This window comes from Mugil cephalus, chromosome 13, assembly GCF_022458985.1.
Source record: "Mugil cephalus isolate CIBA_MC_2020 chromosome 13, CIBA_Mcephalus_1.1, whole genome shotgun sequence".
NCBI lineage: Eukaryota > Metazoa > Chordata > Actinopteri > Mugiliformes > Mugilidae > Mugil > Mugil cephalus.
In genome coordinates, this window is record NC_061782.1 from 1,701,917 (window position 1) to 1,729,411 (window position 27,495).

Consider the following 27,495-nt stretch of genomic DNA (forward strand, 5'->3'; position numbering starts at 1 on the left):
TGCTCATGAACAACCTTGAAACCTTAAATATTGTGACCATGTGTTTCTGGTTATGTTTTTAACTTTTGTTACTTTCTTCTGAATCATATTCGATAAAACTGTATCTCAGTAACGACGATAGACACAATAAGCCAAGACTTCAGCCTGCACCTTCTCAGTCAGTGTATATTTGTATATTTGTATGTTCAGAATCAGAATCAGCTTTATTGGCCAAGTATGAGTTCACATACAAGGAAAAGCACTTAAATACGGGGATAATAAATATGGTTAGTGTGTACATACATACATATGTGTGTGAGTGTGTGTGAGTGTGTGTGTGTGTGTGTGTGTGTGTGTGTTGTATTGGTTGGTTCTACTGACTGAAATAAATAAATAAATAAATACAAATTACAACACCAGCCTCTAACAGTGACTGTGTTGTCATGTGTGACATGTGAGACATGTGTCTCCTGACGGATGGAGACCAGTGTCCTCACTCTCACACTATGTGCTGTATGTGTCTCTGTGTAATATCAAACATATTTACCAGAAAGACTAAATGACGAGCACCTGACGTGATGTTCCCGACGGACGGACAGTCATTCATTCATTCATGCAGGAGTGAGTCGGCCGGTCTGCTGACCTCTGACCTCCATCTGTGACCGGAGGCTGTGACAGTTTGACTATTTATTCCTGGACCACCCTGAACCTCCTCCTCCTCCTCCTCCTCCTCCTCCTCCTCCTCACGTTGACATCACTGAATGTCCAGGGACACATGACGAGACGCCCACAGAGATTGTCTGAGTTTGAGGGGACGTGTCACTACGCATCGAATGCATTTAGCGTTTAATAACATTTAATAACATTTCCTTTTCAGATCAACAGAGTTTAGTGCACTTTAATTACTACCTTTAATTCTGGTCCTTTCGTTTAAATTAAAATCCGAGCCGACACGTTCTCTCCTCGACTCAAAAGCAAAAATAAAACCACGAATAAAACTAATGAATCTCACCTGATCTTGTTTTGGGGTGAACATTTGATCATTTATTAATTTGTGATTAAGTCGTTTTCTTCCAACAGGATGAATATGCTCCTTTTATACAGCATGTAAATATTCTTGTCCTTTTTATTCTTATTTCATTCACTGTTTGTATTTCACTGCTGTTAAACCTTCATTCCCTCACAGGGATTAATAAAGTCTTATCTTATCTTATCTTATCTTATCTTATCTTATCTTGGTCCTTAAAGCTACAGTCAGGGACAGTTATTATTATTATTATTATTATTTGTTGTGTTAATTTTCTGCACAGTTTCATACATTTTGTAAGTTCTTATGACTGTTCTGTTTCTGGACTGAGCATCATTCTCACCTGGATACGATGAACAAATAAAAACCTTTTACGTCTGTACAACACCACTATTTAAAATGTTCCCTTATTAAAACTGTACAAATGTTCATAGTGAAGAATCACCACCAATTAATACATTCTTATATATACTGCATATTACCAGCCTTCCACTTGCACTGCTAAGTATTTTTCTGTTCTATTGGAAACGTTTCTCTGCGTGTGTTTTAATGAACTGAACATCATTTAATCACGTCAGTAAAAACAGATGAAATAATCCAGCTGAGGCAGAGTGAGACCTCTCACCTGTGACCCGTCTTTGAACGGTGACACAGAGGTGCCCAAACTGGGCATGACTGGGGGGGGGACGGAGCGTGCCTCATGAGCACATGAGGACAGTAATGCAGTAATACGATCTGAGTTGAGTGACAGGTTTTTTTTTTTTTTTTTTGTTTTCTTTTTTTTTTCTGCAGAGGTCTGACGAGCTATAAAAGAGACGAGAGGCTCCGTCTGCAACAGAACAGACTCTGAGCATCACAGCAGACGGACAGACGTCCACTGGACTTAAACCTACCGACTCTAAAACATCCAGAAGAAGAAGAAGAAGAAGAAGAATGGGGCTGCACAGCGTTGAGGAACTGGTACGTAGCTGAATAACAGCAGAAAATTAGACGATGAACAATTTAGTTTCTGAAACAACTGAAGGAGCTTTGAGTTTCTCTCCGACTGAAATAATAAGAAGTAAATATACTTTATTATACTGTTACACTAAACTACAAATGGAACATTTTAATGAATCAGATCAAATATTTAAATAATTCTGAATTCAAACTAATGATTCTTTACTTTGACATGAGCTGATTAACTGAAGTTCAAGGTAATTAAACAGTGAAGTAATTAAGCACCAAAGTGTTTACTGCACATTTCTCCTCTGTGGTTTTATTAAATCCAGTGTTTGACAGCTACAATGACTCACAGACTACAGGCTGTTCAAACCATTATGTTCAATAATTGGCCGCAGAAGCAGCTGCAGCTCATTAAAGAGCTGAAGGCTGGCGTGTTCTCGTTCCTCCGCTCTCAGCGGGACGCGATGAGTTTTAACTCCGGAGCCACGGAGAAGTTAAACGCTCGCTTCTTCACACTCTTTGTTTTATTGTAAGTCAGGAGTTATTTGTCCTCGCTGAGAGGAGAGGCTTCTGGATCAGCTGAGATCAGCTTTGGTTTGCCGTGCAGGTTTAATTCCTACAAGGTGTTTGGGATCAACAGGACCTAAGACGTAGAAAAACTAAAATAGAAAACTGCTCATGTTCACACCTGAGCAAAAGCAGAATTGCAAACAATGAAGTCCCAATGTCCTCTAAGGAGAACTTAAAATCTGATGTGCCTGATGTGCCACAGAATGAAATGTCCCCATATGTGGACGCAGGGTCTCAGGAGGTTCAAAAAGACTAAAAATATTAAAAAATATAATCTTTGAAAGACGCTAGAAGCTGCAAGTGATGAAATTAAACACTTAAGTTCAAGCTCTAAGATCGAGCAGATGTTGTGGAAGTGATAACGAGATCTGATCTCAGAGGAAGAAACGTTTTGTTTTTTGTTTTTCCTCCTGCAGGTGACCGGTAAGAGGTCAGAGGGCAAAGAGGCGGCCGGCTTCCAGGGCGGCGCGTACGAGGCGGCCGTGGGTCAGGAGAAGCAGGACGAGCGCAGGACGCGCCGGGAGCTGGAGGAGAGCGACAGCGGCAGCGAGCAGGAGGAAGTCAGCGTGGCCGCTCTCAATGTGAGAAAACACGGCCGTGATGCTGGTTTTACATTTACTCACAGTTTGTGCCTGTGCGCAGGTGTGACCAAACATACCGTGCCAGAGCTCACATTAGACACAGAACCTAGACTTTAGTGCCTGTCAGCTGGTTCCCTGCTAAAAGTAAAACAGGACTTTCATCATAGTATCTTGAGCTCGTCAGCATTTCTTTGCTTTCTTCTAACCACTACGCCTTCTCATGACTTATTCTGTTGTTTGAACGGCAACAGGTAGATAGGCGGGTTAATTGTCCACCTTCTGCCCTCTAGTGGAGGAGGGTTTAATTGTTCTACCTTTCACTACACGTCACCGGCGTAGATGAACCAAGACTAATGATTTGCAGTAAATAAATAATACATTTCTGACCAGTTAAGTGACATAGCATTACTCTAAACTTTTACATGCTGAAAGTCCCAGATGCCTCAGAGGCTGAAGGGTTGAATGTTGAATGAGGCTTTGTGAGGTTTACTGTGAGCTCAGAAAAGACTGAGCCGCCTCGGTTTGAGTCCAGTGATTCTGGAGCACATAGAGAGCGTCCTAACATTTCATCTCTCTGCTTGGTCGGGTCACTTCAGCTGGAAGAGAAAGAACAAATTAAACGGGACTGTGAATCCTGGCAGATAGCTCCCGTCCTCTCTTTAATCAGTTTGAACCTGAAGTCTGGGAGGCTCTGCCTTATTGTATTTATTATCAAGTCTATGCAACGCTGTGTAATTTTACTACTGTCTGTCTCCTGTGTTGGTGAGCCCGAGACAATTTTCCACCTCAGTGGACAATAAAGTTTTATTCTATTCCACTCTCTGTCCTCCTCTCAGACGGACAAGAGCGGCCGACTGAAGCTGGAGACGGTGGACGACCTGTTCAACATCCTGCAGCTGAGGAAGAGGAGGAGGGAGAGGAAGGCTCCTGCGCACAAGAAGCAGCAGCCGGAGCCCGAGATCCTGGTACGAGTCTGAACCGAGTCGGCCTCTTTCGTTCCCTGCGCTCCTTCCCATCATTCCAGAGTCTTTCATGTTGTCTGGCTTTGAATCGTGACCCGCTCCGAGGTGGTGTCCTCCTTCCAGACACGTCTAATGAGTTTGTCTTTGCAGCCAGAGACGGTTTGTGAGCAGCTGTTCCTGACGGCGGCCATGGAGAACAAGCTGCCCGTGGTGGACAAGTACCTGAGCGACGGAGGGAACCCCGACGCGGCCGACAACGTGAGTGGAAATACGTGAAGGAGCAGATACTTTCATGCCGTGTGGTGATTGTGTGTGTGTGTGTGGAGGAGTTTTAATTGTGTTCTGCTGTGGTCACAGTTCCAGAGAACAGCTCTGCACAAAGCCTCCTTCAAAGGACACGTGGAGGTGATGAAGAGGCTCCTGGAGGCCGGAGCAGCCCTCGAGAAAAAAGACAAGGTGAGAGGTCCAAAGGCTGCTTCTTCTTCTTCTTCTTCTTCTTTTTTACCCTTTGAGGATAAATAAAGTGCTTGGACTCATGCACTGTGTGTGTGTGTGTGTTCCAGCTGGAGGCCACAGCGGTGCACTGGGCCTGCAGAGGAGGCAGCCTGCCGGCCTTACAGCTCCTCCTGGACCAGGGAGCCAAGTTCACCTCCAGAGACAAGGTGGGTCCACGTCCTGAGGTCACTGCAGGTCTGCTCTGCTCCTAGAGGACCCCATCCACAGGGTCTAATCTGGCAAAGTGCAAAATTACACTGGAGAAAAAGTAGGCAAACGCATAAAGCTCCAAAGAAAACATTTTTTTCCTCTGGCGCCATCTTGTGGTCATGACGGGCGCTGCACATCCCAACTCTGAAATTATGCACTCAGGTCCCGAATTATTTCACATAGTAACTACAATATATAGATACTAAGTAAACAGTGTGGTTTTAAATAAACAGTATAGATAAAATAAAGATAAATAAAGAATATAAATATAAATAAAGCTGCAACACACAAAGTTTGTGCAATAAAATGTGCAAAACATTGTGTAACATTGAGTTTCCTGCAATAATCAGAGTCTAGGTTAAAAAAAAAAAACTGAATTCCTTCCTCGTGTCCTCAGTTGCACAGCACCCCCCTCCATGTGGCCGTGAGGACGGGACACTGTGAGTGTGCAGAGCATCTCATTCACTGTGGAGCAGACGTCAACGCCAAAGACAGAGTAAGAGAAACACAAAACTTCCACAAAACAACTGTTGCTCCTGATTCGCTGACAGATTTGAAGCGAAAAATTCCCACTTTATGCACAAATAATGAAATCCTGTTTGCCCTGTAGGGGCTGTTGACTCCATATTCTGAATGTGTTGTGTTTTCCTCCGGGCTGCAGGACGGAGACACGCCCATGCACGATGCCGTGAGGATAAACAGGTTCAAGATGATCAGGCTGCTGATGATGTACGGCGCCAGTCTCAACACAAAGAACTGTGTAAGTAGGAAACGCGTGCATGACTCCACTCTGCAAAAACTGCATCAGCACAAAGACGCAAAAGATTCTTATATTCAATCAAATCATCTTAAGAAAAGAAATCTACACAGAATGTTGTAGAAATAAAAAGCTCACGACTTGAACCAGAACATCCTCAGTTTGCTTTTTTTCACCATATTTCTGTCCTGATGTTTGGGTGCTGAAGAGTAAAGTGGTGCAGCCTCTAAAGGAACCTCACTCTACTCTCTGAGCCTCCTGCTCCTTCATTCATAGTCTGCTCGTTTCCTCCGTGCAGGATGGAAAAACCCCGATGGAGACGCTGTACTCGTGGCAGAGCGGCGCCAAGAGCCTCCTGTTCAACATCAGCGAGGAGAAGCCGTCGCACTAGAACAGAACTTCCAGCTTCACCCGACACATACGGACTCGGGGGCTCTGGTCCCCTCAGGCAGCGTCGGGGGTTTGAACCCATCACTCTTTCTGTTTCTGTGGTAACATCTGAAGCGTCGGTGTGGAGGCGCCTTCGAGCGACAATGTGAAATCTAATCAGGATCTCGTTAATAATGTGATTATCAGCTCTGATAGATTCGCCAAATATTGCTGGACAATGTCTCGGCTGACGGGAGGAAGACGAGGGTTTTCTTAATTTTTACTTTAAGCTGAGTTGAAGTCAGCGGCACTGCATCGAGAAGGTGACTTATTTATTGATTAATGACGGTTCTCGTTATTGTCATGTTTATTAGGTTTGACTGAGGAGTTATGCTGTAGTTGGTTTAATGATTTTATTTTCTGTCTAAGGTCATATTTAACCAATTATTGATTTGATCTTCTTACTAACAGGAAAAACTTAGAGATACTACTTTAGGTTTTCCAGGTGTGCATCACCTGCTTTTCACTGTGGAGCAAATCCAGTGTAACTCATTTATTTAAAAGGGCTCCCTGCCCTCCCCCTCCTCCTCCCCCTTCCTCTCCCCCTCCCTTCCTGCTGTTTGATGACGAGTGTTGTTGAACATTCAAGTGAGTTTAACCGAGTTCTTCGGTCTTATTAACGTTGAGAAACGAGACGGAGCAAAGTAAGTCTGAGAGTCAGGTTGAGAAGAGTCTCTCCACTTCCTGGATTATTTCTGCTGGAGATAAAATCACAAAATACTGAGAAGCTTCTCCTGCAGCAACAAGAGTTTAAGTTCCATGAGAAGTGTGAGAGAGAAGCAGCTGAAAAGTCACTGTTGGTTTTCGAGGATGTTTGATAAGTTTTTACGTGGCTGAAACGAGTCTTTTTGATTTTTTTTAAAGGTGTTTGTTAATTTCTCTGTATATCTGAAAACTGACTAAATAAAAATGGTTTTTGAATTTCACCTGACTTCTATTGATGTTGTAAACTTCCACCGAAACGCTCTGCGGAGACATCGTGAAACAAAAGAAGAGAAACATTTTCCGCACACTTGGAATTTCTGCAGTTGTATCACTCTAATATTTTTAGGCTTTTCCTTCATCAGAGCGTTCACAGTCAGTGAAATACACCTGTGCACACGCTGCTGGAAGACGCCGCACCTTCTGGGAAGTGTAGTTTAATGTTCCTGAGGTGCTGGGAAATAAATACAGGGCGGGTACATTTTTACCACGGGACAAACGTTTTAGGCAAATAAACCTGTTTTTATTAATCATTATTCATCATTGACACGTTAGTGATTAGTCCCAAGGCAGCTACACAACAAAGACAGAGAAGACTTTAAAACAACAATCATACAACAGACACAGACAGAACCAGACACAGACAGAACCGGACACAGACATGGTCCGAGAACCCAGAGAGATGCATCACATTAAGAGAGATGAGACAGACATCCATAAAGACTTGACAGAATGAAAGTGAAGAGGTTGTAACTGCCTCCTTGAAGAGACACTTCACTTTCATGTCCAGGTTGTAAAACAGTAATTTATGTGTGAAAATATCATATGCAGCATCATGCATATAGACTTTAGCTGCTTTGGAGCTGTTTGAAGTTTGATAGATTGAATTTAATGGTGTTTGTGATGTTTTTTTTGTGATATTTAATAGACAATCAGAGCACGAAAGCTAATCACGACATATTAGAATAAAAAGGAGTTTGGTAAAGAAAGAAAAGATTGATTCTGCGTTATGAGGCTCACTGTTTTAAACTGTGCTTCAACATAAACAGTGATGTGAGAAATAAAGCTGCACCGCTCTTTGAAAACACATGAGGTCTCAGTGGGGAAAGAACAGCACGCTGGGTATCGCTACTGATGGTGACGGCGCATGCGCACCTTTCGCTGGATTCCCATTGGACAGTTAAGCCAATTTAGTAAATTTGTCGCCATATTTATATTTAATTTAGTTCTCAGGCCCAGGTTAAGAGCCCACGAGTGATTCTTTTTTCCAGAAATTAAAAAATAAAGCGACATATCCAGAGACCTTTTCGCGTTTTATTGGACTTTTAGGGAGATTTTATTCTTTTATTGACACTCATAGGTGAGTCAACGCTTCGCGCATGCGCAGTTCGTTGTTATTTTGCAGTTGGACGTGGACTTCTTCTGCTCTTTCAAAGGTTTCAAAGTTTTTTTTTTAATTTTTTTATTGTCACATGAGAGGGAATGAAACTTAATAGAAAACAAGAGGATAAAAAAATACATTTACCAAGATCAATAAACCAAATTAGACGAGATTCAACTTCATTATCATTGCATATAGTCCAGACATCTGCATGGAAGCACAAATAGCAAAAAGGTGCAAAATTAACCCGATAATAGACAACAAGCCATGACTGCTGTAAAGAGTATGACTAGACTAGACAGATAGATAGAAACAAGTGTAATACTAATATTAATATATGGATCGTATATGCAGCAGGGACAGTCACACCACGTGTAGCATATACAAGCACTTATATAAGCATGTCGTTAAATGTATACAGTGTAGAACATTACACAGTATTATACAGTATCATGTAAAGTGATGGTGTCCCAGGTAGGCAGATCACTGAATTATATATTTATATTTAAATGAGTGAGCATGTTTAGTTACACACAGTATGAACATGTGCCTGGGGACACAGTGGGTCCTCTCTGACCCCTGCCACCCCATCTAAAGACTATTTACACTCCTTCTGTCTGGAAGTAGCCTTAAATTTAACGTTTTTGCTCCATTTAGATCGTTAATGTGGATTGTTTCCAAAAAAAAACTGAAAAATGTCATGATTACTAAACCAAACTTAAGAAAACTACACTAAAAATCCATAAATTCACTCTAAAACCCTCGTTTTTCTATCTTCTGCGTTGAACCCTCTCATCGCTGTTTATTTATGTTACGCGATGACGTCACGTAGCAGCTTTCAGGTCAGCCAATAGTGACGCTCCTTACTGAGGAGTTAGCGGCGCTGCGATTGGTCCGTTTCAAACCGAGACCGCGGCGGCTTTCGTTGTTGTGTTTTACATAGCTCAACATTAGCAAGAGCACAAAAGAGCATTCTTCCGTCCCTAAACGTACTTAATGTCTCCGGTGCAACCGTCAGGTGAGTGTTTCTGTTCAGTTTTACTCCAGGTGAGAACGTAGACCCGTGTCTGGGCGCATTTTTCAAAAGATTAAGTTAATATTTGTTGAACTAAGCTGCGGATTGTTATCAGTTGACAGGTGTCGCTAGCCAGGTAACGTTTTTTTTTTTTTTTTTTAAGCTAACACGTTAGCTTTGTGGCACAAAGTAACTAAGTTTTCTAAATCAGCACTGAAGCTGTGTGAGTTTTTGTTTTAACGGGAGATATTTTTGTAAATTATCTGTTTATTGAATCCAGATCCGAAGCAGCGGTTTAGTTTTTTTTGTTTGTGTGTTTTTTTTTTTGAAGGGCGTAGACGCTGATAATCACACACGAATATCTAAATATTTACGTTCATCTATAATATGTAAACAGTGATTTTAAGGTGACGTTTCGATCTTTTAAATAATCAGCTGGGAAAAGTTGGCGAAGTGGCCTCATGAATTTCATGAAGCGCATATGCACCACACACCGATTAGCCACAACATTATGACCACCGACGGGACAAGTAAACAGCATTTAAACCATCTTGTGACACTTCATTGTTCTGCTGGGAAACTTTTGAACCTGGCATTCATTCATGTGGATGTTACTTAGACATGTAGCCCCCACCCCATAGCGATGACACCCCCAGAAACACCCAGCCACAAGGTGTTGACCTGGCCTCCAAATGAGCTAGATCTCAAACTGATCAAGTATCTGTGGGATGATCCACTGAGGAACCTCTGTTATGCCAAAGCGGTACTACATGTTGAATCCGTAAAGAAAATATTCATATTGAAATATCAGCAACAACACAATTGATTTTCTTGCTGTGACCTTTTTAGAATTAGCAAAAATGTAAAAACCCTTTTTTATATATATATATATATATAGGATGAAATGTAAATTTCCTTTAGTAAAGTGGTATTTTTTCTTCTTATATAGTCTAAAAAACAAACTTGAAATACCACAATGTGCACAGACCGTGTCTCAATCTCTGGCCAGAATAATTTCAGTCACGTAAAACGCAGCCACAGATAATTCCTCGTCTATGACGTCAGTTTCATTTTCACGTTTGCGATTGTGTTTCACAGGATGATGGACTCATCCCTGAGCTACAACCCTGACAAACAGGAGCAGGTGGAGGTCGACAGTTTGAAAAGAGTTGCGTCGCTGGAGCTCAGCACCTTACTGGACCCGCAGGTAAACGTCGACCGTGTCGAGACACTGTTTGCCACATGCAGCCACATTTATTATTATTATTATTTTTATTTTTCAATATGCATCAAACTTGTGTCTGTTTGCAGCATTCCTGCATCGAGGAGAGAGAACACCTTCAGGTCTACCTCCGAATCCGCCCCTTCACCTCAGCCGAGACCAGCAATGGAGAGTCTCAGGTGAAAACAAGAACAATTCACATGCATGGACTTGAACAGCTGACTAAAGAGGCCTCTTTAGTTTTTATTCATCTTAACAGGTTTTTTTTTGTTGTTGTTGTTTGTCTTGTCCGTTCCCAGGACTGTGTGACCATCGAGCTTCCCGACACGGTTCTGCTGAAGCCTCCCACTTTGTCCCTCTCAGCGAGACTTAGCTCCGACAAATCCCTCCCGCAGACCGGACAACGCTTCCAGTTCTCTCAGGTTGGTGTTTCCTGGTTGGATGAGTAATGTCTATCCACTTAAATAAGCTACTGGTACTTAAGATCTGAAGCTCTGACTGATTTTTTCCTTCTGTAGGTGTTTGGTCCTGAGACAACACAGAGCGAGCTGTTCGATGGAACCGTAAAGAATCTGGTCAAAGATGTTCTGGAAGGAGGAAACTCTCTGGTTTTCACTTATGGAGTCACAAATGCTGGGAAGACCTTTACATTCTTGGGTATAGTACAGTCCCTCATGTATTTAAGTTTCCTTTTAATAAAACCTATTACCTGTGCAAGTCTTAACACCGAGCCCTTTCATTGTGCTTTGGTAACTCCAGGTCCAGACACCGATGCCGGTATCCTACCCAGGTCTCTGGATGTGATCTTCAGCAGTATCGACGGGCAGGTTTTCCCAGGGATGAGCATCAAGCCTCATCGCTGCCAAGAGTTCACAAGACTCACCAGAGAGAAACAGGCTGAGGAGGCGTCCTTCAAGAAAAACCTCCTCCGGCAGCTTAAAGAGGTAGAAATAACCTGTTTGACCAGCAACTTATCAAAAAAATCATATTGCACCCAGGTATTTCATTAAGGGATCCCTAGATTCTTCCCAATTATGTCACTTTGAGTTGTTAAATTATAGTTTCTCCATGTGAATGACTGAAACAAGCTCATGCAGCCAGTTTCTAAAACAAGGTGGAGTAGGTGGAGCCAAGTCTTTGTCTGGAGATAGTTTTCAGTTACTTATCACAGAATATAATTGTGTTGTTTTGAATATTTTTTTTGTTCTTTGCCTTTTCAGAATGAGAAAAGTAATGCCAGCCTGTTGAACGTGACCAATAAGACTCTTCTTGAAGGTGAGATTTGTGGTCGGCTGCGTCCATATTTATATACAGTCTATGGAGGAGACGTGTTTAATTCATATTTATATACAGTCTATGGAGGAGACGTGTTTAGTCCGTATTTATATACAGTCTATGGAGGAGACGTGTTTAGTCCATATTTATATACAGTCTATGGAGACGTGTTTAGTCCATATTTATATACAGTCTATGGAGGAGACGTGTTTAGTCCGTATTTATATACAGTCTATGGAGGAGACGTGTTTAGTCCATATTTATATACGGTCTATGGAGGAGACGTGTTTAGTCCATATTTATATACAGTCTATGGAGGAGACGTGTTTAGTCCATATTTATATACGGTCTATGGAGGAGACGTGTTAGTCCATATTTATATACAGTCTATGGAGACGTGTTTAGTCCATATTTATATACAGTCTATGAGGAGACGTGTTTAGTCCATATTTATATACAGTCTATGGAGGAGACGTGTTTAGTCCATATTTATATACGGTCTATGGAGGAGACGTGTTTAGTCCATATTTATATTCAGTCTATGGAGGAGACGTGTTTAGTCCATATTGATTATTTGAAACATCCCAGATTACATCATAGAGCATAAGGACTAAATTCATAATGTTACCGTCTGTAATACTTCTTGTGCCCCCCCCCCCCCCCCCCCCCCCCCCCCCCCAGGCTCCTCCATGCTGGCCGCTAATGTAGCAGCAGAGGAGAAAATCAGCATGGAGCTGGAATCAAACACTAAGTTCTCAGTCTGGGTTTCATTCTGTGAAATCTACAACGAGAACATTCACGATCTTCTGGAGGTGGCCCCCAGCGGAGCCCCGAGGAGGACGGCACTGCGCCTGTCCCAGGACGTCAAGGGCAACGCGTTTGTCAAAGGTCTGAAGACACGAGAATCATTTCACATACAATTTTTTACAAAACTTCGATTTAAGTTACTAGACACTGAAGTCACCGAGTATTAATGTATTTGCCATCAGATCTGCGTTGGGTGCAGGTGAACAGCGCTGAAGAGGCTTACAGAGTCATGAACCTGGGCAAGAAGAACCAGACCTTCTCCTCCACTCGACTCAATCATCTCTCCAGCAGGAGGTGAGGGCGGCGGCCAGCAGCAATGACACAGCTGGAGAGTTGAGGGTTTTCAAATGAATTAATTTACCATCTATGACATTATGAAAATGTCAGATTTTTTACACTTTGACTGTGTTTGATATGAATGACTGTCGCCTGTTCCAATAGGACAGTGAGGATATTGTCAAGTTTGAGCAGTCAGTTGAGTTCACTTACCCATGGAATGATAGTAAAGCAGCTTTCTCTCTCCACTAACATCACTAGCCAATCAGAAGTAGGGTGGGGGTGGTTCTTGGGAAACTAGGTGGCGCTGCATTCAAGACAACTTGGGAAAAAATGAGCTCTAAGTAAAATTACTGCTGCACATATTTTAATGTTCAGCAACCGCTGACAATCTACCAAACTTATGTTTCCTCCTCTGAGTTCACCTGCAACACTGGAAAATGTCGGAAGTTGGAATAGAGAATTTCCGAGTTTTCCACGAATGCATCATCTAAGCCAACGTCTTTTTGAGAAATAAATTCACAAAGCTGGGAGAATGTGTCCTAACTGCAGACAAAGGACTAAAAATAGTAAAAAATAATGACTAATATTAAATATTAGGATGTAAATTTATCAGTTTAGAGTTAAAATATGATCTAAAGTTGTTTTTCTTTTGTATAAATTTAAACTGTTGCTAATCAAATAATTCCTCAAATGAACCAGCTTGAATTTACCCTGCTTTTCTTACACACAAGTAGGGACCAGGAAAAATGGTTGGGAACCACTGCAATAGGAGATTACTTAGTCTTAGCCAGACTTAAATGATCCACAAGGGAAATTTCTTGGTCACAGTAGCTTAGTTGCACATAAAAGAATCACTCTTAAAAGCCAGAGTAAAAATGGAAATAACATAAAATAAAATAAATCTTTTATTTATGGCACAATGGGGAAATCCACTTTATTAGCAGCAGCGGTACAGAAATATTCAACACACACATGTAAGAAAAAAAAATGAAAAGAATTTATGTCAGACATGTTTATCACAAGAAAAGAAGAAAATACAAATAAGATATTTTGGAGTTTGGGCGGCGGCTTTCCAGCTGTTCTCTCTGTGATTTATTTCTCCACGTTAAACAGTTTATAAAGGTGTTTGTTTTGTTCCTCTCTGTTTTACAGTCACAGTATTTTCTCCATTCGAGTTTTGAGGATTGAGGATACTGGGCCGTTACCGAGGGTCCACACGGTCAGCGAGTGAGTAGCACTTTAACTTTAACTGGGACTTAAATTTCTCCCACTTCTTTTAATGTGACTCTTTTACCTGTTTGATTTGATTTGATTTGATGTTTCTTCTGTCCAGGCTGTGTCTGTGTGACCTGGCCGGATCAGAGCGTTGCGCCAAGACGCAGAACAAAGGAGAACGTCTGAAAGAGGCAGGAAACATCAACACATCGCTGCTGACTCTGGGGAAATGCATCAGTGCACTACGACACAACCAGCAGGCCAAGTGAGACTTTCCATCCTGCCTCTGTCTCAGACTCACCCTGGTTTGACTTTCAAGCCTCGGCTGTGGCTTCAAAATGAACCTTTTCCTGTTCCCTCCTTCTCAGGCTTCTGCAGCACGTCCCCTTTAGAGAAAGCAAGCTGACCCACTACCTGCAGGGCTTCTTCTGTGGTCGAGGCAAAGCCTGCATGATGGTCAACATCAACCAGTGCGCCTCCATGTACGACGAGACCCTCAGCGTGCTCAGATTCTCCGCCGTGGCTCAGAAGGTTTGTACATCGGCAGGTTTACAGGTTTCCTACACAAGTATGGGAAAAGTGTAGGATCTGATTTTATAGATTTTTCAGGTCAGGTATGCTGCGTTCAAGATAACTTTGGGAAAAATGAGCTCTGACTTGTCAAACTGAGAAATTACTGCTTCCAAAATAAAAATAAATGTTCAACACACGGCGACAATATATCAAAATTAACCTACATAGATGATCATGGGTGGAATTTATCTGTGTTTGATCTAATTATGTGTATGAGCTACATTACCTTATTCAAATGTCAAACTATGACATTTTGTAATTTCAAAGGTGTAGGAACCCTGGATTTAATTTTAAAAATGTTTCCACATCTAAGATTTATTTCTTCCTTTTCCTTCTCTTTCCTCAGGTTGTAGTTCTGTCCTCCAGACCCCTTCCCCTCATGCCACAGAGGTCCACCAGTGAGGTGTCCTTCATCGTGGACGACGCTGAGAGGACGACTCTACGGAGCAGCAGGAGGAGGAGGAGGAGCAGCTCCCTGAACGGCTGGGAGAGCAGCCTGGAGGACGTACAGGTGGGAACTCACCGGTTAAACTTTACTGTCCCGACGCTCTGTTTGTTTCTGTTCACCAACGTTATTAAAAAATATCGTGTGCAGGAGGATGAGGATGACGAGTACGAGGAAGACATGAGCCTGATGGAGGACACACTGGACCAGACTGGCTGTGACGACGATGACAACGATGATAAAGTTGTCATCTCTAAGAAGACGCACCAGGTTGGTGCATTTTAGGTTCATTCAGCGCTTTAACAAAGAGCTAAGCTTAAGGTTATTTATCATCTGAACCACTGGCTTTGAGAAACGTTGGGTAAAGGTTAAAGTCTGATGGAGGGAACGGGATTTAATATAGTTATTTATGGGCACTGATTTTCTCAATGGATTCAATTCTAACATTTTCCCATTTTTCTCTAGTTTCTTATGTTTCATGTGCCACTGCTTCTCTGTCGTCTCACTTTTTAAGTGTCTGATGATGTTAGAGCTTCATGCTCCTGATCTGTCATGAAAACCCGTCTTGGAGTTTCCAACGAGAAGATGCAGGAAATAGCGTATATCTTAAAATTCAGATTTAGTTTTATTGTCCTTAACTCTTTTAATGGGAAACTTTTCACCCATTGATCAATTTCGAGTTATTGAGTTAAAAAAAAAAGTTGACAAAGACACATTTAGGTGTTTATTTATTTGTCCGTGTTGCAGCTCTTACACAAACCAAACTTTCCAGATTTATCCATAAAGCATTCAGAGCCTGATTTATAGAACATTTTACTCCTAAAACAAGGACTGTTGAGAGTATTTTGTGATTTATGAGGTGATAAAAAGAGATTTCCAAAATTCCCTCTGTAAATACTTTGAAATCTAATATGTTAACAACATGAAACAAGAATTTAGAGCCTGTTTTAACCATTATTCATATTTCTGTTCTGGAAATTTATAAACATTAGCTCATATTTAAGTATATAGCTCCACATTTGTTAAAATGAGCCTTAGTTTGGTCTCACACCCTCACTTTTTTTTTTTTTTCAGAGAACCTGTTTGAAGAATGAGAATATCTATTCTAATATAATTCCTACTTTAATCTCCTAATAATCCGGCTGAAAATGTTCCTTCTGTGTGTGTCCCGTTCGTCAGAGGCAGGTGGCGCTGTTGAAGCAGCTTCAGATCCAGCTGAAGAAGGAGCGAGCCGAGGGCCTGCTCATGGAGGGACGAGTCAGGCAGGAAATCAGCACCGAGTTCTCGGAGCTCTTCTCCGAGATGCAGAAAGACTACGAGTGAGACGCTTTGGTGTTCGTACGAGTCTCCAGTAACGTGTCAGAGACACTTTTCTTCCTTTTTGAAGGAGCAGATAACGTCATATTAAGGCTGCACAATTAATTAAGTTTTAATCGTACATTAGATGTGCAGCAGGACATTTTAAATCAGCCACTAGTGAGTCAACCACCAGGGGGCGACACGTGGTTAAGGCTTCATTAAGATTCCCAATTAACAAGCGAGTGCACGTTGGAGGTAATTCCTTAAAAACATCTACGTCCATTGTCTGGACTTGTTTAGGATTTAGGGCGAGTGACATGAAGCAAGAACAAGTTAAACGCAAAGAGTGTTGTGTCTGACCAGCAAAGTAACACAACTAATCTAAAAAAAAACATCACAAACCAAAACACATGAAGGCCAGAGCTAACACAGCGTCACTAAATCCATATCCATCAGCAACACATTCAACCTTTTGTGTAATTTTTATTATTACGCATTTATTCTAACTTAGAATATTGTTCGTTTAAAAGTAGAGCTATAAAAATACAGATGTTTCCCTCCAACATAATGAATAATCGTGCCGCCCCATGTCATGTGCAGATGTTTCCAGTAAGAATCTTCACAGAATTAACTCCTAACCATATTTGTTTACAAGCCGTTTCTAAGGAGCTTGTCTAACGCTGAGTGTGTTTGGGTCAGTGACCGTCTGGCCAGGGAGAGGGAGATCATGGAGGAGCGAGCGGAAAGGAGGATGGAGATTTTGAAGAATCTGTTCGGCAAAATGGCCGCACCCGGAACCAGTCAAGACGCACAGGCCATGGTAACAGAACCTTTCTGTTTCTAAGACCACAACCTGTGCATGAAACGCTTTGTTTACTAGGTTTGATTAGCAGCTCAGCTCGTCTTTGACCTTTTTTTTGCAGAAATGTATGAAAGTTGTGAAGGGTGTAGTAGCAGTTTTGAGTTAAATACCTGTACAGGTGTGGTTTCACAGCCTGGCTGGTTCCTCTGGTTGTGTCTTTCCTCGTGCAGGACATATCGGTGGATTCCATCGGGGCCTCTCTTTCCCGCCCAGGTTCAGGCCGAGCCGGATGTCGTGCTGACAGACGTGGTGCGGTAGAGGAGCTGAATAAGAACGAGCACGAGCACAACGGTATTTAGCTGAGCTGATGATAACTTTCATGTTAATGTTGTATCATTTTAAAGCGATAAACGTCAGGTGACGTCTGTATTTCCTGGTTCTTTTCCAGCCTGTGAAGCTGAGGATGAGGAGAAGACGATGCTCGTCTCTCAGCTCCGGGACAAGTCCTCAGAGGTCGCCCGGCTACAGGAGCTGGTGGACGAGCTGCAGAAGACGGATGAGATGAACTCGCGTGAGGGAGAACAGCTGCAGGTGAGAATCCTCCAGAGCACAAACCCACCTCACCTGGGAGGAGGCGGAGCTCTGGAAGCTCTGGAAGCTCTAATAACTCTGAATCTGAGCTCGTTTTCTTCTGCACGCTGATGTTTCTCAAGCTTCAGGGAGTTCAGTCGGGGATATTTTTAGAAGCTGAACCGTCTAAACCCCAGACTCCGTCTTTTTTTTTATGCTTTAAGATGTGTCACGTGTAATATGTGATAAATATTTGAGCGACACAGAATTATTTCAGCTGGTTATGAACGTTGTACAACAACAGAGAGACTGCTGCTGGTAGGGCTGCGAAGAAATATCGATATATCGCGATTTACCTTTTCTTCCGATACAATATTGATTTTGAATGTTTTAATATCGATTGTTGGGTCGATCGTGAATGTGAAGGTGTTGCTGTAGCGCCGCCTTACTGCAGCGTGTCCTGTAGTGGTGAGAGAGGCAGTGGACAGGAAACCTTAAAATCACATCAACATTTAAAGCATTTGCAGGCACTTACGCTTTCAGATGGAAGGAAATAACAAGCTGGACAAAGAGGAAGTAGTTTGCATTGGAAAGAAACTTGATCCACTTTTCCTGGACAAGTGCAATAAATTGGAAATGGATAAAAATTAATGTTGTTTTTGACACAATTTGTCATCTGATGTACATACAACTTGTATTTTAAGCTGCATTTAAGACGAGGCAGCAACAGCACAATTTTCTTTCATTAACTGAACAATTTTGACATTTTTGGCTATTTTGCTCCATTAATATGTCTTCCATCAAACTAGTTTAAAACAGTAAAATTTGTTTTTTTTTATGTGGTTTATGCAGAGATTAAAAGAAATATCCAAAATCCCCTCCACAAATACCTGGGAATCTAATATGTTAACAACATGAAACAAGAACATTGAACCTCACCTCATCATTATTCAGATTTCTGTTCTGGAAATGTATGCAAATTATTATTATCAATATTATTATTATTTATGTTGATATCTCCTCATTTTCATATTTAAATATAAATATTATATTATAAAAACCTTGTATTTACGTAAGTATCAGTTTCATGGTTATAGATATTAGTTAAAAATGTCACCATGTTCACCTGTAGTGTCTCGTCTTCTCCGTGAACCATGAAGAAATGAAGAATATTGCAATATAATGTAATATTATAATAATGTATTGTATCGTGATGCGTATCATAAAGTCCTCGCCAACATCCACCTCTATTCGTTGGGCTTTTGCAGCGTTTATCTGCGTTCTAATTCGCTCTCAATGCTTTTGTCCAGTTATGATTTAATTTTGTTGAAGTGGCACTTTAATAAATAATAAATTAAATATTAACATAAGTTCTCGTTCTTCAACCAGGAGGCGCTGGCTGCCCTGGAGCAGGAGAGGAAGGCCAACCAGGAGGCTCTGTCAGCTTTGGAGTATCAGACTAAAGGGAAAGAGGAGGCTCTGGCCTCCTTGGAGGAGGAGAGGAAAGCGAGGGAGGAGGCTGTCGCTAGGCTTGAGGAGCTGAAGCGAAGTAAAGAGGAGACGCTGGCGTGTCTCAGAGAGGAGAGGAAAGACAAAGAGGAGGCCCTGGGAGCTGAGAGGAGAGCCAAGGAGAGGACGGCCGCCTCCCTCGCAGAAGAGGAGGAAGAGAAGAGCGATGTTCAGTCGGCTCTGGACGTGGAGAGGAAGGAGATTATCAGGCTGGTTGAGGAGGGAGACGCACTCCGACTACAACTGAAAGACACGACTGACAAGCTCAAAGCCGCAGAGCAACAGGTGAGACACGTTTAACTAAGGTCTAAAAGAGGTGACTCCCTGGAGAATTACTACATCTAGGATATTTACAGAGAGAGGGTTTGTATGTGATGTCACAGGAAGAGGAAGTTAGATTAGCAGCATTAGTTTGTATCATAGGCTTTAATAGCATCTAAACTGTAAAATGAATGTAAAAAAAGGTGAAGAGCTGTTGTGTGATTGACTGAACCAACATTAGGTACAAACATCTGGAATCCAGACACACAAACCTGGTGTTGTGGTTCACATTTAGTGTCAGGTAAAATTAATTATGCTGTATTTTTATTTATTTTTGTTTTGATGAAGTCATACTTTAAGTTACTTCTTACGTTAGCGTCTTTTATTTAGCTACTTTTCACTTTAATAACTGAAATGAAAACTATAAAACTATGGAGCTGTGTTGTATAAAGTACTAATATGTCGTACTTTAGTATCCGTACAGTATTTTTCCAGAAGTTAAAATCCATATAAATATCAGGAGAACTGATTTCTGGCCACGTGTCAATGTTTTGTTATTTTCTTATAGATGATTGTTGAGTCCTTCATTTGATCTGATAATCACATGTTTTTCTCGTCGTCCATCTCGTCAGCGCACACCTGTTTATACAGGTGCTCTTTGTGCTAAACCGTTTAATAAAACTGCTCCATGTTAATGTCATCACAGGTCACCACGGAGACGGAGAGAGCTGGACGAGCTTTAACTCAGCTACGAGCTGCTCAACGCTCCGAGGAGGAAGAGCAAGAGAAATCCTCCCTGATCCACACCCTGACGCAGGAAGTGGAGCGACTCAGACAGGAAGTGGCGACACCTGGTGGCGTCACGGATCAGCTGAGACGAGAAGTGTCGGAGCTCACAAGGAGTCTGGCTGAGGAAAAGGAGAAGCAGCGACAAACACTGGATCAGGAGCTGGTGCAGGAGAGACGCCGGCTGGAAGAGCAGCGGCTGATCTCGGACCAGAAGGAAGAAGCCTGGAAGCAGCAAACAGACGAGCTGAACAGGAAGCTGGAGGAGGAAGGAGAGACACTGGAGGAGCTCAGGTCTCAGCTCAGGTGTCAACAACAGGCCTCAGAGGACGAAGTAAAACGGTGGAAAGGAAAACTCGAGGAACAAACACGAGCTTCAGAAAAGCAGCTGCGAGAGCAGGAAGAGTTAAAAACCAAACTGAGCGAAGAGAAAGAAGCGTCCAGTCAGCTGGTGGACGACCTCAAGGAAAAGCTCAGCCAGCAGGAGAAAAGTTCAGAGCTGCTCAAGGCTCAACTGGAAGAAGTTAAGGCTTCGGCCGCTTCCTCCACCTCCGAGGCTGAAGAAAACCTGAGGAGGGCGAACTCCGACCTCCAGGCCGAGCTCACCTCCCTGAGGGCGAAGGCGGAGCAGGCGGAGGAGGCGAAGGAGTCCGGTCTGGAGGCGGAGAGGAGGATGGAGGAGGTGGAGGAGATGGAGGAGGCCTCGGCACAGAGGGAGGCGGCGCTGAGAGCGGAGCTCCTGGAGAAGGAGGCGCAGCTCGCCTCCCTGCAGAAGAGTCTGAAGGAGGCGCGGGAGGAGCGGGAGGAGGAGGAGTTCCGGGCGGTGCAGGAGGCCCGGCAGAGGGAGGTGGAGCGGAGGAGGGAGCTGCTGGCCGTGGCCCACGAGGCCATCGCTCACAAGGACGAGGAGCTGGACCAGAGAGGCCAGGAGATCAGCAGGTCGGTGGTTTGACAGCTCACACGTGTCTCCGCTGGTTCGTCCTTCACACTAAACACCTGCTCAACCTGTCACACACAAAACATTTCTCATGCTTCAGTGTTTAAATCAGCTCCAGCTTCACCTTTAACACATGAATACGTGATTTAATGATTTCAGTTTTCAGTTTTTTATTCCATTCATTGATTAAAACACAACAGTTCAATATGAGCACAAACTGATCTGATTTAAGGCTAAGAAAGAATAATAATATATATATTATATATAATAATTATATATAATCTTTACCCCAAGAATTAATTCACAAAGAACTTTAATTAAAAAATAACAAGAAAATGAGCAGCAAAATAATGATAATAATAAAGTAAAGTGAAATGAAATAGGCTGAACACTGAGTGTCGAGTTCCCATTTTAATTCCTAAGATCTAATTCCATCATACAAACAAATAAAAAAAGACCTTTCATGACCAGACAACGTGTAGACAATCAAACTCACATGTTTTCGTCATATTTCCTGAACATTCTGGCTTCAGTTGTTGTTTTAAATGTAAATTCTTTGTTTTCTTTGATCAGATTCTTCCATAAACTGGTTCCTTTCACAAAAACACAACGTTCCACAAGTTTATCCCTGAATCTTGATCCTTTTAAGTCCTTTTAAGTTCTATTTGCTTTTCTCTCTTTTTCAAATCTTTTCCGAATGTTGAATTAATTTTTTTTAATGAGCTTTAAACATAATTTGCAGAATCTACTTTTAACTGAAGGATTAATGGATTCGTTTGATCTCTGTATCTCTGTGTTTTCTACTAATTATTCTTATGACAGTTTTTTGCAAACTGAAATCACAAAGATCCTGATTCTCACTGGATTAGTTTCATCATAGAACGTCTGTGTTATGAGAAGTAGGCGAAGACATTCAAGGTGTTATTTTTACTTTTTACAAATCATGGACATGGACATGGGATTAAGATCATATATTATTACAAAGGTCCCAGATTAAACTCCCGTGTAAATAGGACTTTAGATCCAGGATCAGCCTCATCAAACCATGTTCTAAAAGATAAATGTGAAATATTCCCTGTTCTTCAGAAAAGTCAGGACTGACTTTGGTTTTGGGTCAGTTCCAGACTCACAGATTTCTCTGGCGAGTCTTAAATATTCTCAGTGTTTAACCACTAACTTCTGGATCAGTGACATAAAGCAGAAAATAAGAAGCTGCCTTAATTCTTCCCTGTGTGACCGTTTTCTTTCCTTCACTTACCTGAGAGTCTGGATATTAAAGTCGTTCATCCCCAGGATTAAAACGGTTCAGTTCCCTCAGTGCTGGTTTCAGCGCTTTAATATTTAGTTTGGTTGAGGTTCACATACATATTTGATCATTTTAGGACTGATAGTTGTGTGGATTTCCCTCTTCCTTTTTTTTACTCCGTCCTTTGAAGGGAAGTTTAAAAACTTCTTCTTCTTCTGCTGCAGTCGTTTTATTTTTACTTGTGTGTAGACGTGAACCGGTGCCAAAGGAAATCCAAACTTTCTTTGTGTCCACGTCCAGATTTAATCAGAGAACTATATTAAAAACAATCTGTACCACATTTTATTTCTTTAAAAAAAAAAAAAAAACTACTGGTATTTTAAGTTTGTTGTGGTTTTTCCATAACTCCTGCAGGCTGAAAGAAAATGCCAAACAGGACTCTGAGAAAGTGAAGAGCCTCAACGTGGAGCTCCAGAGGAAAGAGGACGAGTCTTCAGACCTCAGAGAGAAAATGGCTGATTATAAGAAGCAGATCCAGCAGGTCCAGAAGGAGGTACGTGTTCTTAAATGTTGCAGAGGCACAGGGAGGAGTACGTTTCATTTATTTAGTGCAAACACACGTTATATAAGTTGGCATATTTTCCACACGGTACGTTTTAAAGTCAGGCTTCTTTAATGATCATCATCTGAACCATAAATCCATGCATACGGCTCATTGAGATGTGAAAAACAGCCGACGCGTTGAACGTTTTGTTCTGTTCTGCAGATTTCAGCCATGAGAGAAGAGGAGAAGGTCCTGAGGCAGAAGCTGACGGACGCAGAGAAAACCAAGAAGCAGCTTCAGTGTGACCTCGCCACCAGAGACCGAACCATCCAGCAGCTCAAAGTGGTACAAAGAAATAAATAAGTCATCAGACTCAAACCTCGGGGGGCTTTATATTTGTGTGCCGGTTAGAAGTCGAGCAGCTCTCTCCCTCGGGATGTTAACGTGTCGATTTAATTTTCTCTCCTCATCGTCTCCCTCCAGGAACAGTCTTCAAATGCAAAGTCAGACGAGTCGCTGCAGCTCTACCAGAAGGCCTGCAAAGGTAAAACACGGAGAGACGTGTTCTGACATGTGCACGTGCAGTGGAGGACGTTACAGGTTCACAATGCACAATTAATTCAGTTTTAATTGTGGTCACGATTAAATGAACCTGATCATCGACCGTAATCGTGCAGCGATCCACGGTGCACGTCCAAGGTGTCTTTGTTCCTAAAAAAGTCTTTGCTGTTTTTGTTCGTTGGTAGACCTGGAGGCTAAGGAGCGTGTGATGGAGGACATGCGTCTGGCTCTGGCGGAGCAGGAGGAAACGCAGGAGCAAATGGAGCAGGTCCTGGAGGAGAAACTGGACGCCATCCAGGAGCTGTCCAGCGGTAAGTGACACCTCAGAGGAGGAACGTGAGCGGAAAACACCAACAACGCTGAGAGAACAAACCAGAATAAAACACGACTTCATATCACAGGCTGTATAGAAATATGCAAGACGCGTCTCCACTTCCTTGCATTGGCCAAACTGACACCATTTTCCCGGGAGTCTGATCAGTACGACCACATTTTTATTAAGTTAATGCTAAACTCTGCTCTACCTCCACCAGTTTCAAGGAAATGTTGGCTTATACACTGTTCTTATTTATTCAAGTGTTATTTTTCCCAGCTCATCTTTACACAGGGTGAATCTGCAAAGTGCACATAGAAGAAATGACCCATTCATTCCTTTATTCATTTTCCATAATCTATAAAACTAATTAGTTCACACTGTTTTAGTAGAGTTACAAACATAAGACAACACTGAGAGCCAGAACTAAACTGCAGGTGGCAGTAATCTGCTGCTCATTTTTCTCAAAAGAAAAGTTTCTTTAAATGTAAACAATTTCATAATGTACTTGTTCTTTTTTTACACCTCAAAATAAGGAAAAAAATGTCCTTATTAATAGGTTATTGTACTCATCATTTTAACGGTCCTGGACAACACATCCTGATTCTATAGCATCAAACAACGAACTAAAACCAAACTTCAAGAAACCTTCCTTGAAACGTGTGATGTTTCCTGTTTTAGTTTCGCCCAAGTCCCGCCCACTAACATGGAGGGGGCGGAGCTTATTACCTATAGCCAGACACCAGGGGGAGCTCCACATCCATCTTTATACTTCTATGCTTCACATTATGACAGAATTGAACTCGCGTGTCTAATGGGACCTGTCTGGTTTTTGCTGATACTGATCCTTTGGGGGGGGGGGATTCTCTGGATGGATATAAACTCAGACTGTCAAAGCTGACAGGACGAGGCTGTAATTTCAGTCCTCGCAGCGTTTTTCTGAGAATCAGCATCATTTCTTGATAGTTTCCAATCAGGTGAGTGCGTTCGCGTCCCATAACAAACCCGCGCTCAGCACTTTGTTACTTATTTATTTATTTATTAAAGAAGCACTTCCATGTGGATTTCCTTCTTCCCACAAGAGATCAGAATACTTTGAAACTTGCAGACTTATTAATTTGAATAAAACCAAAATCAAACCATTAAATCTATTAAATTAAATCTCCAATTAAACTATAGGATTAGATTAAATCTCTGGTGCTGATGAGATGAAACTTGAGAAAGTGCACACACACATGGAAATATAACTTTATCTGGTTTGTATTTTATTAATAATAAAAGGGAAATGAAACACACACAGACGTGAGCCTGAGCTTCACGTATTACACATTTACCAGTTATCTGAAGGTCGACTGAACGTAGATGTTCTTTGCTAAAATAAACGTCTCCATTGGACCATTTTCAGAGGTGGAGAAACTGAAGGGGATGCTGCTGCAACAGGACGGTGGAAACAAGACCCACCGTCTGGTCGACAGCCCGTCAGACGAACTCAAAGCGGCCAAGAAGGAAAGCGCTCGTGCACAGGAAAGCTTGAAGGTACAGATCCTTTCTGTGTTCACATGAAGGGGGCTGATGACATTATACAGCTTTTAATGTAAACATGTTCAGGAAACTATACTTTCTATTCAAGTGTCCATTTTATTTATTTAGGGTGTTTAAAAGTTCTTCACATTCCAATTGCAATGTTAAATACTTCTGAGAAATAAATGTTTAATGTTTAATGGCATATTATCATTACATTAATGAAAAGAAATGGTCTCAGTATAATGTTGATGGTAATAATTATTAGTTATTGTGACAGGCCAAAGTGGGACTAAGTTCCCATAAGAGCGCTGATTATTAATAGAGAATAAAGTTGGTTAAATATTCTTTAAGAAAAAGGAAAGTACAGTTAAACCAGGACTGAAGTTAATCTGTCAGACACATCGTTCTTTTTTTTAACCCTAATAGATGTTCACTGAGAAACACCAGGGTGAGCGTAAAAAGTGGCTGGAGGAGAAGCTGTCGCTGATCGGCCAGGCCAAAGAGGCGGAGGAGAAGAGGAACCAGGAGATGAGGAAGTATGCAGAAGACAGAGAGCGCTACAATCGGCAGCAGAACCAGCTGGTGAGAAAAACCACGATATGCTAAATGCTACCTGAAACACGTTGTGGCTATTTTCTCTTCAGTAACAAGAAACGGTCAAAATGCACATTGATGTGTTCATTTCACTACATTTTGTCTGTGTTGAGCGTCTAATTTCCTCCTAAATTCTCTAAAAGTCGTCTTCCTACTGTCGCCTCGTCTATATCTGGTATATGAGGAACTGTTGTGAAGCTCTTTATCTCCTGCATAAGTCAGTCAGGTCCAAATATGGTCACATCCTTTCTATTGGAAACCAATGGTGAAAGTTAAAGGTTGATCCAAAGCTTAACTCTCATTGGTTGGTGTCGATTTCTGACGACGTGATTGGTTCTAAAGTGACCGGATATTCTGCCTCTAGTCTGAGTTTATCTGAGAGCGACATTTAAAAATGCTGTGACGTCTGATATAAGAAGAACTTTACAGCTCAGATTAGCAAGAAAAGTCAAAGAGAAGTCAGCTGAGGGAGAAGAGAAGTCAGACCAATCATGAGCATTTGATACGTTAAACATGTATTGTTAAGATGAGTAGTGCCAAAAGAAAAGGAACAATATGTCAGACGAATTCACCGAACTTACACAAACCAAACTTTCCAGATTTATTCCTAACTACCTTCTGCAGGTATTTACAGAGGAGATTTTTCACATATCATTCAGAGCCTGATTTATTTTTATATATTAGTTTGTGGAGTGATAGGAAGAGATATCCAACATTCCCCCGAATCTGACATGTTAACAACATGAAACTAACAATTTGAACCTCACTTTAGCCATTATTCAGATTTGTGTTCTGGAAATATATGCAAATTAGCACATATTTAAGTAGATAATTAAATATAAATTCACAGAAAACTTGTAGTATAAAAAATAATGAATTTATTTTAGTAATGAACTGGAGAAGTTTCATGGTGACATTACCTTAATCTGCAGAATCATTTCTGTCCATCATGATTCTTGTTTTTGGACGTTGTCCACTACAGAGCTCTAACATCCTTCTTCTACATTTGTTATTCCTGCACCGAATCCTTGCTCTTGTCACCAGGAGTCCCAGCTGACAGAGAAGGAGCAGACGATGGAGAAGTGGAGGAAGGAGAGGGACGCTCTGGTGTCGGCCCTGGAGGTCCAGCTGAAGAAGCTTCTGTCCAGCCAAGCAGAGAAAGACAAGCTCATCCAGCAACTACGTCAGGACAACCCACCGCCGCCGCCACTAGAGGTCAGTGTAACATAAAGATGAGCCGACGAAACTCAATCCGACACAAGTCGAGATGTATTGTAGCCATTTTAGTGTTTTACATGTTGTCAGAAAACCAAATGAAATACTTGGACTATTTAAAAAAACAAAATGAAAGAATCCTTCAGGGATGTCAGATTTCCATCAGAGCCCAATACCTGCATGAACCTTTATTTATTTAATGCTCCAGTTGATTGAGTTTATTCACAGTTTAAATGGGGTTTAACCAAGGAAAGAGACTGAACAACATTCCTGCAGGAGGAGAGACTCCTTCCATTGTGCTCTCCTCCAGGACGACTACAACACACACAGTGTGAACACCAGACTGCACTGATTCACCAAATGAAATTGATGCCAGTCCGTATTGATTTATAAATTTGGTGAGAGGGCTGCAGGTGATGCTTATGCAGGCGTCTCTCGCTGCGTCGGACAAAGCTCCGAAGGACA

General features: G+C 41.8%; 2 protein-coding genes across 3 annotated transcripts in view; both read left to right on the top strand.

Moving 5' to 3' along the window:
- Positions 1-1,817: 1,817 nt before the first annotated feature.
- Positions 1,818-6,881, top strand: ankrd1a (ankyrin repeat domain 1a (cardiac muscle)). Its single transcript, XM_047602624.1, has 9 exons — positions 1,818-1,966; positions 2,938-3,102; positions 3,939-4,067; positions 4,215-4,322; positions 4,422-4,520; positions 4,628-4,726; positions 5,167-5,265; positions 5,431-5,529; positions 5,825-6,881. The coding sequence occupies exons 1-9, from the start codon at positions 1,940-1,942 to the stop codon at positions 5,915-5,917; spliced, it is 918 nt and encodes a 305-aa protein (XP_047458580.1). The 5' UTR covers positions 1,818-1,939; the 3' UTR covers positions 5,918-6,881.
- A 2,059-nt stretch (positions 6,882-8,940) lies between these two features.
- Positions 8,941-27,495, top strand: part of kif20ba (kinesin family member 20Ba) — a 41,628-nt gene continuing 23,073 nt past the window's right edge. For both annotated transcript variants that reach the window (XM_047602601.1, XM_047602602.1), the window contains exons 1-27: positions 8,941-9,056; positions 10,152-10,260; positions 10,365-10,454; positions 10,575-10,697; positions 10,794-10,932; positions 11,035-11,219; positions 11,496-11,550; positions 12,232-12,438; positions 12,540-12,651; positions 13,789-13,863; positions 13,970-14,116; positions 14,220-14,382; positions 14,771-14,935; positions 15,020-15,139; positions 16,049-16,188; positions 16,868-16,988; positions 17,201-17,321; positions 17,419-17,561; positions 18,930-19,334; positions 20,017-21,035; positions 22,694-22,832; positions 23,046-23,168; positions 23,307-23,367; positions 23,570-23,695; positions 25,103-25,233; positions 25,648-25,803; positions 26,860-27,030. In XM_047602601.1, coding sequence (XP_047458557.1) covers positions 10,153-10,260; positions 10,365-10,454; positions 10,575-10,697; positions 10,794-10,932; positions 11,035-11,219; positions 11,496-11,550; positions 12,232-12,438; positions 12,540-12,651; positions 13,789-13,863; positions 13,970-14,116; positions 14,220-14,382; positions 14,771-14,935; positions 15,020-15,139; positions 16,049-16,188; positions 16,868-16,988; positions 17,201-17,321; positions 17,419-17,561; positions 18,930-19,334; positions 20,017-21,035; positions 22,694-22,832; positions 23,046-23,168; positions 23,307-23,367; positions 23,570-23,695; positions 25,103-25,233; positions 25,648-25,803; positions 26,860-27,030 — 4,545 coding nt within the window. In that variant the 5' untranslated portion in view covers positions 8,941-9,056; position 10,152. The remainder of the gene's footprint in view (positions 9,057-10,151; positions 10,261-10,364; positions 10,455-10,574; positions 10,698-10,793; positions 10,933-11,034; positions 11,220-11,495; positions 11,551-12,231; positions 12,439-12,539; positions 12,652-13,788; positions 13,864-13,969; positions 14,117-14,219; positions 14,383-14,770; positions 14,936-15,019; positions 15,140-16,048; positions 16,189-16,867; positions 16,989-17,200; positions 17,322-17,418; positions 17,562-18,929; positions 19,335-20,016; positions 21,036-22,693; positions 22,833-23,045; positions 23,169-23,306; positions 23,368-23,569; positions 23,696-25,102; positions 25,234-25,647; positions 25,804-26,859; positions 27,031-27,495) is intronic.